Below are 12,636 nucleotides of genomic sequence, written 5' to 3' on the forward strand. Positions count from 1 at the left end.
TGAAACGACGCCATCTTTACTGTGTTTGTTATTGCGTTGAGTACACAGAGCCACTTCAGTTCGGAACCGTCGAGAACGCCCAAGCGGAGCGGCGGGTATTTTCAATTGTTTCCCCGAAAAAAAGACGAAATTATGCCTGGCGGGGCGGCCACCGCGTTACATAACCTGTACAAAAACTGTAACGTCAAGAGCTCCGACAACACAATGGACGACGACCTGGAGTCGGCGCACTCTGAGCGGGACAGGAGGGACTCCGAGTCGGGGATCGCGGCAGCCTGCTCCTCCAACGGCAGCGGCGGGGAGGAGTACGAGACGGAGGCCGTGCACCGGTCCAGAGAGTCCGGGGGCTCGAGTAGCCAGCACACCCCGGAGGGCGCCATGCTGGGCTGCGGCCGGGAGCAGGACGCCACGGTGGAGATCGGAGGGACTTATCTGTGCCAGCGGGCTGACAAGACCTGGCGTGAGTGCCGTCTCCTGACCAGTGTGTTCGTCTCTGCATCCATGGGCTGACGGGTTGTTTATCCCGGGTGGTTTTCGTAGCTTTGCATGATTTGGATGCTCTCGTTTTTCAGATTCGGCTGAAGTTATCCAGTCCCGGACGAACGACGTAGAGGGAAGGGAAGAGTTTTATGTACACTACGTGGGCTGTAAGTCACTGCCACCGTTAATGCATATTCAACCACAGATGGAAGACGTATTAATCCTATTAATGCACATTGCTATCTCTGACACATTTCTATTTTTTATCTCTTCCTGATCCATTGTTAATCTCCCCCCCCCCCCCCGCCCCCATTGCTTCCTGTGCTGTCTGCCGTCTGTCATCCTGCTGTCCCCTGTCTGTCGCACTTCGCATCCCCGCAGTCAACAGACGCTTGGACGAGTGGGTGGGGAAGTCACGCCTGGCGCTGACCAAGACCGTCAAAGATGCGGTCAGAAAGAGCACAGAGTTGGGAAGCATCGGGGATCTTGTGGACCAGCCAGAAAGGAAGATCACCCGAAACCAGAAGCGCAAACATGACGAAATTAACCATGTACAGAAGGTAAGCTGATGGACGTTCGTTCTCTCCTCTCTATCTCCGAGGTCATGTGGGGTTTCTCCACCGCTGTTATGATGTTCAGTTGGGTGATGGTTGAAATGTACTGCCAGACGGTTGTACATTTCAAGTATTTAATTTCAAGAAAACCCTCAACAGAGCACAAACTAGCCTTGTTTGTGATCTGTTGAGATTTGTCTTTTTGCCATGGGCTCTTTCGTGGTCTTTGTCCTCGTTCAGGGTTACGCTGTTATGCCCTTAACTAGATTGCTTTTTCCCCATAGACGTATGCCGAGATGGACCCTACAACGGCCGCCTTGGAAAAAGAGCACGAGGCGGTAAGAAGGGTGCACGTGTTGGTTCGGTCTGAGATCTAACTGCAGCTCTATATGTTATATTCACAATATATTGGTTGAGATTCTGTCTGTTTTGGTTATTTTATTGTGGTATAGCCTTGATTTTCTATTTTGTTAATATCAAGGGGTGCTCTATATATTGTTGCTAATTATTTTTAATGCAATATGAGCAGTGTACACTCATTTCAATATATTGTGCTTCCTGCCTGGCTGTAGCGTCACAACAAAAGTGTTTTTGTTATGCTGTTAATATTTATTAGTTGGTGAAAATAGTGATGATTCAGTTAGTGCATGTTGCCATGGTAACCTGAGAGCCTTAGAGTGTGGCCCCATTCCGTGAGATGTGATTAGTCCCCGGTCAGTGACGTAACATGTAGCTAGCCGGCCCTTCCTCTCACACCGCCTGTGTTCCTACCGGGCCCCAGATCACCAAGGTGAAATACGTGGACAAGATCCAGATCGGCAACTTCGAGATCGACGCCTGGTACTTTTCACCGTTCCCCGAGGACTACGGCAAGCAGCCCAAGCTGTGGATCTGCGAGTACTGCCTGAAGTACATGAAGTACGAGAAGACCTTCAGGTACCACCTGGTGAGTAGCAGCCCCTTGAGCCTTGGGCTCAGGGACGAGCTGCCTGGGTTATTCTGTGGCGTTATAACTACCAAAAGATAATCAGACTCTATTATTTAAGGACAATACAGGCTTGAGCGTTTAAACCATCGTTTCTATTACTGCCTTCACTCTAACGACAAAATCACTGGCCGGAACCCATGCCGATTCGGCTGAAAGCATTTAGCATATGCGTGCCTCGTCATGAATGTAAACAATGGCAATAGCACTGTATCTCTTTGAATCCACGTGCCACCGTTTACTGCTATTGGGTACATTTGTGGCCTGGAGAGCTCTTCCATAAATGCTAAATTCTCCTTTTGACAAATTGGATTTAGTGGGGGTTAGTGAAGTCAGGGGAGATGTAACAATGGTTTAATCACCCTGTTCTTTGTCTGTGGGATTGTTTTCTTACCTCAATATGTATGTCTAAGTGAGGAAAATAGTTGATTGTGTCTACCTGCTATCCAATAGTTGAACTGAATCATCCTCATCCTCTCTGTCTGCTTCTCTCCCATCCAGTCTCACTGTCAGTGGAAGCAGCCTCAGGGAAAGGAGATCTACAGAAGGAGCAACATCTCTGTGTTTGAGGTGGATGGGCGAGACCACAAGGTGAGGCTCCATCAATGTCTGCTTATGCTTATGAAATCTAATGAGGGCGAATACAAACAAGTCTGTTCCATTGAAATGTGTTGAAATGGCGCCACCTAGTTAAACCTCAATGCTATTATTTATTCTCCATTTGTGTTATTATGAAATTCATTCTCTAATACAGTAACTAAAGTAAATTTTGTTTGTCTCGCCCTTAATCAAACTTCCAATCTGAAAGAGCATCAACGGCCACATTACGTATGCACACCCCTAACCATAGACCCCTCCCCCCCCCCAAACAAAGAAACCTGGAGCTGGAAAACAGAGTGAGGGCCCCTTCGGTCTAGGGATGGTTAGGATGCAACAGGGGATGGACATGAGAAGCAAGGCAGATTAAGAATAGTCAATGACAGTGTTATTTAGTTAGAAAATATAAAAGGAGTAATGCCCGTGTTGATGTAGAGGTGCTGACTGGTAAAGCTGTGTGTGTGTTTGTGTGTGCTCAGATCTACTGTCAGAACCTGTGTCTACTGGCCAAGCTGTTCCTGGACCACAAGACGCTCTACTTTGACGTGGAGCCCTTCATATTCTACATCCTAACAGAGGTCAACCGACACGGGGCTCACATAGTGGGCTACTTCTCCAAGGTACCATTCATTACCAATGCAATCATTTGTGAATTAGGGCCGTCAAATTTGGCTTCAATATTTTGAAACTGCTTTGAGAACTTGACCACCTTGAGTCTCAAGTCTCTCTGGAGGCTTGAAAGAAAATATTCTGTCTGACGCTAAGAGCTTGGATAAATTCTAACTGTATGCGTTGTGGTTGGTTGCATTGTTATGCAAGGAAACCATAATTTTTCATTTTGATTATGCTGATACCTCCCAGCCTGGCTGTCGCTGTGACTAATTTAGTGATCACCCTATCTATTTCACCTCGAAATCTGAGCTCATATTTATTTATGAGTACAAGAAGAAAGAAAAATGTTGGGCAATTATGAATTGCACAAGGAACACATTATTTCCAGTATTTACATTTCGAAAAAAAAAAATTGTTTAGATAAAACAGCAAAGAATAGTATCCCTATTTGTCTGGGCATCGATTTATTTAATTATTTTCTATTCCATTTAACTTGATCAAACCTCATTTTGCGATAGTGCTGACCGTCTTGCTCCCCCCTCTGGATGAAGCGTGTAAAGCAGGAATGTATGATTGTAAAAAGGCTCATTGAAACGTGGATCTTTTGCACTAAATATGTAAATGCATTTAAATCTTTAATTTGTCTTTTAATCTTTCATTCGAGCGCCCGAGGGCAGGGCTATATCCCATGGGGCAGTGTGGGCGAGCTCTACCGGTGGTGTGAGTGTGTGACCGAGCCATGGCTCCCCTGTGTTGTGCCGCAGGAGAAGGAGTCTCCAGACGGGAACAACGTGGCGTGTATCCTCACCCTGCCCCCCTACCAGCGGCGAGGCTACGGGAAGTTCCTCATAGCCTTCAGTGAGTAGAAACGGCCCCGTCACTGCTTATTGACAACCAGGAAGGCAGTATTGGATCGAGTGTCAGACGGCTGGTGTGTGTGTGTCCGTGTGTGTGTGTGTGTGTGTGTGCGCGCGTCGCCAGGCTACGAGCTGTCCAAGATCGAGAGTACGGTGGGCTCCCCGGAGAAGCCCCTGTCGGACCTGGGCAAGCTGAGCTACCGCAGCTACTGGTCCTGGGTCCTCCTGGAGATCCTGAGGGACTTCAGGGGCACGCTGTCCATCAAAGACCTCAGGTGAGGAGGCCGGAGCCTCGGGCTGCCTTCACACCAAAAGCCCAGCAGATACTCTGCTCGCGTTACCAGTGCAAACCGTTCTCGCGCGGTGATTCAGCATCAGGCAACATTGTAATAGGTCAACCCCAGCGAGCAAGTAGAATTTGAGGGCCACATTGTTTGCATCGAGCCATTTCTGGCGAAAGATTTGAATGTAGTTGCGTTTTTACATTGACTTGTAATATGTATGTATGTATATTTATATGTATGTATTCGTGCTGCGCCTTCGCTTTTGGTGGGAATGCACGGGAAGGGATTCAACGGATCTGTTCATTTCCCATAGTTTCCAGGTGGTTTATTTCTATTGACGTTGTTACGGCGATTCTGACCTCTGGGCCCTGCTGTCTGTCTGTCTGTCTGTCTGTCTGTCTGTCCACAGCCAGATGACCAGCATCACGCAGGGTGACATCATCAGCACGCTGCAGTCGCTCAACATGGTGAAGTACTGGAAGGGCCAACATGTCATCTGTGTCACCCCCAAGCTGGTGGAGGAGCACCTCAAGAGCGCCCAGTACAAGAAGCCCCCCATCACAGGTACACACACACACCCTAACCAGTACAAGAAGCTCCCCATCACAGGTACACACACACACCCTAACCAGTACAAGAAGCTCCCCATCACAGGTACACACACACACCCTAACCAGTACAAGAAGCCCCCTATCACAGGTACACACACCCTAACCAGTACAAGAAGCCCCCCAACAGAGGTACTAGGGATGGTTTTTTCAGTTCCGTTCACTATCATGATTCGTTCGTTAGATTTGTTTGTTAGATTGGTTCGTTAAGTCAGATTAACGTGTGTGTGTGTGTGTGTGTGTGTGTGTGTGTGTGTGTGTGTGTGTTCGCTCGCTCCCTCAAGAGTTGAGTCCTGGCAACCGTATGTTTCTGCTGCTACAGGGAGCTCTGACGTGTTCTTGTGTGTCTCCTGACTGGTGTGTGTCTCCTCCACAGTGGACAACATGTGTCTGAAGTGGGCCCCGCCCAAGCACAAACAAGCCAAGCTGTCCAAGAAGTGAGAGGTGGAGCCTCTCCTCCACACGTTCATCTCCTCGTTCCTGTTTTTTTGTTCTCCTCTGAAGGCCCTGTTGTGTTCTCATATTAAGAGCCTGTGTACATTTACAAGTGTCCATATTTTTTTAAAAATATACAAAACAAATGTGTCTGAATCCTTTTTTTTATGACTCTACTGATGCATTATCAAAGACCTGTTTGTGCCACCATTTTATCCGTTGTGTTTATTTCTAAAACACATTTGTGTGGCAGGGATGAAGGAAAACATCAGATAAATGAACCTGCATAATGTGAAAGACCTGAAGTTAAATATATGGCTCACTGTGGGAGGAGCATATGCTGCCTTATATGGTAGGTGAGTTGTGTTGCTAGGAAGATTCTCATTGGCAGTCCCTAGGGGGATTCACAAGATACACAAAGCATCTGTTGGTGGAGAGTTTCACCCCTTGCACGACATATGACAGCATGATGTCACCAATAACCGATACAGATGGCTATTGATCCCAGAGTAAAGTTTCCCTTCCCATCGACTGGGAAGGGATGTGAATCCTATATTAAAATTATTGGTAGACATCCTACACAGATTTGCTGACTCATACTCTACTCCTACTCTTGTCTTTTGGCAAATCATTGCTTGAAAAGCAAGAGGACATTTCATCATTGTGAGTGCTACACTAGATAGATAACAACTTAATGAATACCTTCGTTTTAAATTCGTTTTGTTACAACTGCAGCAGTATTAAACACAGGATGATATACAATACAATAAAAATACTTATTGTGTCAAGTGTCAAGTGCCAAGGGAAATAAAATTGGATGCAAAAGTAGAGACAAACAAAACAGACGGTACAAAGTGGCCATGTGCCATTAATTCACAGTATATATTAAAGTACACAAATGCAATGCAAAAAACCAAGTATGTACTGTATAAACGAGGGAGAGGTGGTTGAAACCTGACGCTCGTATGGTTCAGGTAAACATCGAGGTTTCTAACTGTTGATTTACAAGCGGTAGAGGAGATAAAGAGCTTGTGTCAGCGGTTCTCAAACTGGTTTTACTAATGTATTCACCAGCACAAAACATTTTGAGGAGGTGAAAACAAAGAAGAATGTATTGTTAATGCATGTTATTTGATGACATGAACATGCAAATAGGCAGAAACATGGGCTGGCTCTTCACTTATAGAGAGGTATAGAAAAAGAGAGAATCACGATAGGCAAGTGGTATTCAGATCAGACGAATTAAATGATTGTGGAATCATTTAACATTTTTTCATAACATATTAAAACAACAGAAAAGGTAATTCTTAAGACTTTTCCAAGTCCTCCTTTTCAGCTGATCCCAGTCAACACCAGTGCCGCCTGAGATAATGGGGGAGGAGGGTCCGTGGGAAATTCAGCCATCTGATTGGTTGTCCTCCTAGGTAACATTTGATCGACTTTCTGGTTTGACAACATTCTTGGTATTTTACCACGGATAGCGGACTGCATGGATTAATCAAGCGGTCGTCACGTTACCTGGATGTATAGCGGATACACCTGTACACCTGTAGACTACACCACTGCATCCTGGCCAGAGTTAAACGATCGCCCAACCTGGAAGACGAACCGCTTTGCTCAATTACAGGTAATTAAAACGCTTCACCTTGAGGAGACTCCCTCGCCTGTTGGTTTTGGACCACCCAGATCCCATCCGGTCAGGGCTTTGTTCTTCTTTCTTTATGAAGTTGTTTTTCGCAGTCGAGAAAAAGTAGAGGTAGGCTGCTGATCCAGACGATGACAATTTGAATAATCGGAAAAAACGATTTTTCCCCACATTTTTGGCCAATTCCGATAATGCGGCCTCACTTGATCAAATACATAACATCAGAGATCAGGATCCTTTTGATAGTGTAGGCCTATTTTGTAAACGGTTCAACCTGCACCTGTTATAAGTAGGCCTATATTAATTTTCCCTTCCCTATTATTTAATATAGTATTCTCTTAGTTATCGTTTTATCATTCCATGGTGAAGTTCATAACAAATGTGATGTTCATCTTATTTTTGGAGAATCCATAAAGGAGGAACAACTTTTATAATGGTTCCTGCGGTAGGTAAAGTTAATGTTGCCCAGGACAAGAGCCTTTAGAGGTCATTGTCTTCCTCGCTTTGTCACGGGAGATTATGGGGTTAAGTTACAGCAGCGAGCCCTTTTCTGCCATTGTTGTGCTATGTCGATACTACAAACAATTCAAAATTTCCCAAGAAACTATGTTATTTGATCTGGTCTAATCATTCTTCAAATCATTCTCTAACAGGAGAATGAACACGTTCCTCGTGGTTTTGGTAGCAACAGGTGAGTTCCATTCAGGATCATTTGTATCTCTCAGAAAACACTTCCACAGTCATTTGTCGTTTATCCTCATCATGTAAATGTGTGTGTGTGTGTGTGTGTGTGCTCCTCCAACAGGTCTGAGGTCATGCCTCTCTCAAGGTAAAGGATAAGTGAAGTTGAGCAATGATATATAAACACTTAAATATAAACACATTTTGAGTTTGACCATAAAGTTCAATAACGCTATGAATAGCATAACAATGTACTCGAAGTATTTATCAAGAGAGTTTGTCATACAATATAAAAGTGAGTGTGGGTGTGGTTGCTTACTTTAAACTCGGGTCAATATTGGTTTTGCCAGCCATTACTTCATATATCTTCTTCCTCCCCTTCTTCCTCCGCAGTGTGTGGCCGTGCCCCCCCGGAGAACCGCATCGTGGGAGGAAGTGATGCGGTGGAGGGGGCGTGGCCGTGGCAGGTGGACATCCAGCTGGGGGCCAGCGGACACGTGTGCGGGGGCTCGCTCATCGCCGCCGACTGGGTGCTCTCGGCCGCCCACTGCTTCCCAACGTGAGTGGGCTTGTAGCTCTATAAAACCACTGAGGTCCCTTCAACCGTGGGCCTGTATACAGCGTCATCCATGGAGCGCAGGAGACGCTGGACGCAAATGGACTGAAACACGGACGGATGTCTGGGGTCCTTTTTAGATGTCCTCTCATCCAGCACCATCCATGCATGTGGTTACAACAAACTTGAGTTGCACCGAAGATTAAACAAAGTGCAGAGATAAATACGGCGCGTTGCTGTGCGACTCGGCCGCCTTTACCCATAGCATTAGCACGATGCCGGTTCCCTTGTTGCGGCCTTCTGGTGGAAGCTACCGAAGCACTCCGAAGAAGGCACCATCAGGGCAAGCCTACCCAGTGTCTGTCAGGAATGAAAAGACCGTGGACTGAACTGCTCTGGTTTCAAAAATAATGCATACAATGCACTCATCTGCCTTATGATGCTCATGCCAGACCATGACCTCTGTAAAAGAGAGGTCGATATCCCTTAAAAGAGGAACCTACACGCACACCCACTGCACTCCAGGCAGACAATGTTACATAAAAACACACTATTATAAGGACCGTTAAGGGCTGATTTATGGTTCACGCAACACAAGGACCACGCACACGCTTCGACGCAGTCGTGAACGTGTTTTGCTTCTGTGCCGGGTTTCAGTGAGCGGACCAATCACAGCCCTTTCTGCTGCGTCGCCTCGACGGAAGGTTACAATTTCTGGGAGGCGCACGTCCGGCCCTCGCGGTGGACGCAAGGAGGGTCCGCAAGGTCTTAAGGGGTCCGTAGCCCCCTTGCGTTGCGTAAACGTGGGGCCATAATCAGCCCTTTATAGTTACGGTATAACTTGCTTCCTGCCTGATTTTGACACATGGGTTCCTCTCCGACCCCCCCCCCCCCCCCCCCCCCCCTCCCCCAGTCCGTCGGACGTGTCAGACTACCGGCTGTACGTGGGCCGGTACCAGCTCAACGGCTTCAACCAGTTTGAGACCCTGCGACGGGTGTCGCGCGTGCTGGTGGCGTCGGGCTACGAGAGCCCCGAGATGGGCAGCGACCTGGCCCTGGTGCAGCTGGACCGGCCGGTGGTCTGGAGCGAGCACGTGAGGCCCGTGTGCCTGCCGGACTCCGGGGTGCGGTTCCCCGGTGGCCGCCCCTGCTACGTCACCGGCTGGGGGAACATCCGGCAAGGAGGTGGGCTGTGGGGCTTATTCCGGGGGGGTTGGGGTGGTGTTTAACGGTAATTCTTGTTTTTACGTTGTTTGGTGTTTATCAGCTGCCCGCTATGCAGATATCCTAGAAAAATACAAATTTGAAATGATTTTAAAACAAGTAAAAACAATAATGTAGCCAAAGATGGATAAAGCGGTCGTGGCCCAGTGCTGTTTTTGTCTTTAACTGATTGGCCTGACTCTCATGGTCTTTACAGATCAAATCAGGTTAAATGATGCATGTGCTAGATGCAGTGAGTCTAGATTTCCTGACCGCTAGACCAGGTTGTAACCTCCATGTTGTTGTTGTTTTTATGGCTGCGTTGTGTTCAGATAAGGCCTCTTCTTCATCTTCTTTACGTCTTTAATCTTTGGTACCCATGTTGGATTATACCACCTAATAAAAAAAACCTTTCCTACAGAAGCACTGGCATCAGACCAGTTGCATACTAGTGAGGGAGGGGCATTTCTGGCTGTTATTTTTAATTGCACCATCTTTCCCCAAACCCCAGTTAGTCTGCCGGGGGTGGGGACTCTGCAGGAAGTGATGGTGCCAATTATCGATCAGACTTCCTGCCGCACGATGTTCAGCGAAGACGCTGATGGCACGGACGTCGTGGACATCCTATCGGACATGATCTGCGCTGGCTACCAGGAGGGCGGCAAGGACTCCTGTCAGGTCAGGCCCCGCCTCCCACGCACAACAACATGAGCTGCAAGCAGGCTTATTGGACGTGTGCTGTGTCAGTCACAGATACACAGACCAGCAGAGATATTTGGACTAGGAACAAAATATAAAGATGGACAGACAGACAGACAGACACAGTGAGACGGACACACACACACACACACACACACACAGCGAGAGAGAGACATATACAGACACAAACAGTGAGACATAGGCACACACAGAGACCTTAAAATACAGAGAGACACACACACACATAGTGTTGTGCCAACCTCCTGTGTGTGGTCCTGCCTTGGCTGCAGGGGGACTCTGGAGGTCCGCTGGTCTGTCCGATGGGCAACGACACCTGGATCCAGGCGGGGGTGGTGAGCTTCGGTCTGGGCTGTGCCGAGCCCAACCGCCCCGGCGTGTACTCCAAGGTTTCGGCGTTCGCCGACTTTATCCGGGCCACCGTCCCGGAGGTCCAGCTCGTCGCTGCAGGCTGGAGGAGCACCGCGGCGCTGGCTCTGGTCCTCGCTCCCAGCCTGGCCTGCCTGCTGCTGCTGACCTGAGCCGCAGAGGAGAGGTCGGCTCGGTTTAACCTGAGCGCATTATCTCTGCGTTGTGCCTGATCACTACTACCTCTGAAGATTTTTTTTTTATGTGTGTTTCATAAAGAGGAAATCGTTGACGAGTAATCATTAGTTTAAGGAATCGCTGAACGTGAATGTGGTGAAGGCACGTTAAAAGGTCCTACCTTGTCTTTGTCCTGGCCCAGGGCAAAGGGAATGTTGTCTCCTGGCGGGTGGATGTGATTAGCAGTGGGAAATGGCATGTTATAACTAGTACAGCTATGGTTGGGGGTTGTGCAAGGTAAGCTGAATTGTACATAGTAACACATTAAGCTCGTTCAGCATTTGTGCAGTCAGCGCATCACACAGAACTGGACTGTGACTGCCATAATCGTATATGTACAGTATTGACTCCGCTTTGAGCTGCCAGGTGTAAACATGTGTACATCCCACACTACTTTTATCAAGCATTGGACCACATCTACTGGGGCATTGCAGTGGAGCGTATAAGAGGAGTCTTATACGCATATCATGATTTAGCGTGAAATCTTTTCTTAGATGAGACTTGTGGTGGAACTGAAGTGACTGAGATTTATAGTGGTCGTAAATTACGTTTGATTTCCAAACATTTCATTTTTATTTACTCCAACTGTATCGCCCAATTTGGATAATACTTATATACGTACAAACTTTTTTTCAGGTTAATAATTTAAATAGAGGGGGCATTCATGACAATGTGTTTGTATTATTATGTGCTGTTGTATTTTGGTATTGGGTGTTTTTTTATGAAGTTGGGCTAAATTGAAGGTTGACACCACATGCAACACTGCATCTCAGACACGGTGGGTGAAGCTGTGTAATTGCTCTCATGATTGACAGACGAACTACTGATTCAAATGGCCGCAGATATGCAGCAAGTTTTTATAGCACTCCTAAGAAAAGGATATTATTGATCGGTTATCAGGACCAAAACCAGTGATTATATTTCTTTCTCTCTTTTTTCACATTTGTGCTTTATGGTCATGTAAACAAATATGCACTATATTATCTCTAATCTTGTTTCACCAAATGTGCTTGCATTTTATATCATGTGGTCATATTTTGTATGTTGAGTGATTTTTATTTTATTTGTATATGTATTTCATTGAATATGTAGCAGCCTTTGCAGATGCTGTGAAAGAAATTAGATTTTTGCCACAACTGAGTTGAGTAATAAAGACTTTTAATTTCATTTATATCCCTTTGTGCCTTGCAGGTGCCTTTTTAATAAACAATATTAAACGTCTTCTGTCAGTAGTGTTTCTCTATGCTCTGTGTTCTGTGGTTTTCTACAGACGTAGGATAAGCACGACGATTAGAATAATCTTAAAAGGTCTATTAAGGGATAAATGCATATTTAAACACCATACCATAATATAGGGTGCTGCGTTGCCATGTTTGTGCTGTAGTCCACGTCCACAGACGGTATGGGAGCAAAGTCGAGCATAAAGGATCTCAGTCACCGTGCTCTCCCATGAGTCGACGCACTCCGTGAACTCTGGAGATTTTACAACTAATCTGCTCTTACAAATGTTTAAGGAAATATTCACACTGAATGAAAGGAAGAAACTACAAGGAAAATACGTTTTTTAAGTGTATAAGCTTCTGGTCATGCAGATATGCTTCCCTAGAAAAATATCAATTTGAATTGGTAAGAAAATGAAATGGAAAGAAAACTAGCAAAAGGCTAAACATTTTGAGATATCATTTTTCACATAAAAGGCAGAAAAGTAATTTGGTTTGAAAAGTTGTGGGGCCATATAATGGCTTAGATGTAACATATTTTTCAACTGTCTTCAATATACGGGATTATCGGCAATGAAATGGGGGATCGGTATGACGCCAGAGTAGATAATAACGGC

At 46.2% G+C, this 12,636-nt stretch overlaps 2 protein-coding genes across 2 annotated transcripts; both read left to right on the plus strand.

Annotated features, from left to right (window-relative positions):
• Nucleotides 1–39: 39 nt before the first annotated feature.
• kat8 (K(lysine) acetyltransferase 8) lies at nucleotides 40–5,540 on the plus strand. The gene is made up of 11 exons (XM_079745923.1): nucleotides 40–460; nucleotides 573–647; nucleotides 862–1,040; nucleotides 1,319–1,372; nucleotides 1,816–1,980; nucleotides 2,521–2,610; nucleotides 3,096–3,236; nucleotides 3,993–4,086; nucleotides 4,210–4,360; nucleotides 4,779–4,933; nucleotides 5,354–5,540. The coding sequence occupies exons 1-11, from the start codon at nucleotides 133–135 to the stop codon at nucleotides 5,416–5,418; spliced, it is 1,497 nt and encodes a 498-aa protein (XP_079602049.1). The 5' UTR covers nucleotides 40–132; the 3' UTR covers nucleotides 5,419–5,540.
• Nucleotides 5,541–6,884: 1,344 nt separating this feature from the next.
• Nucleotides 6,885–12,020, plus strand: LOC307083067 (serine protease 33). Its single transcript, XM_079746860.1, has 7 exons — nucleotides 6,885–7,039; nucleotides 7,711–7,748; nucleotides 7,863–7,886; nucleotides 8,132–8,297; nucleotides 9,208–9,479; nucleotides 10,009–10,175; nucleotides 10,487–12,020. Exons 2-7 carry the CDS (start codon nucleotides 7,715–7,717, stop codon nucleotides 10,733–10,735), a joined length of 912 nt encoding a protein of 303 aa, XP_079602986.1. The 5' UTR covers nucleotides 6,885–7,039; nucleotides 7,711–7,714; the 3' UTR covers nucleotides 10,736–12,020.
• Nucleotides 12,021–12,636: the final 616 nt, after the last annotated feature.

The sequence above is a fragment of the Pollachius pollachius genome (genome assembly GCF_949987615.1).
Source record: "Pollachius pollachius genome assembly, chromosome: 11".
Lineage (NCBI taxonomy): Eukaryota > Metazoa > Chordata > Actinopteri > Gadiformes > Gadidae > Pollachius > Pollachius pollachius.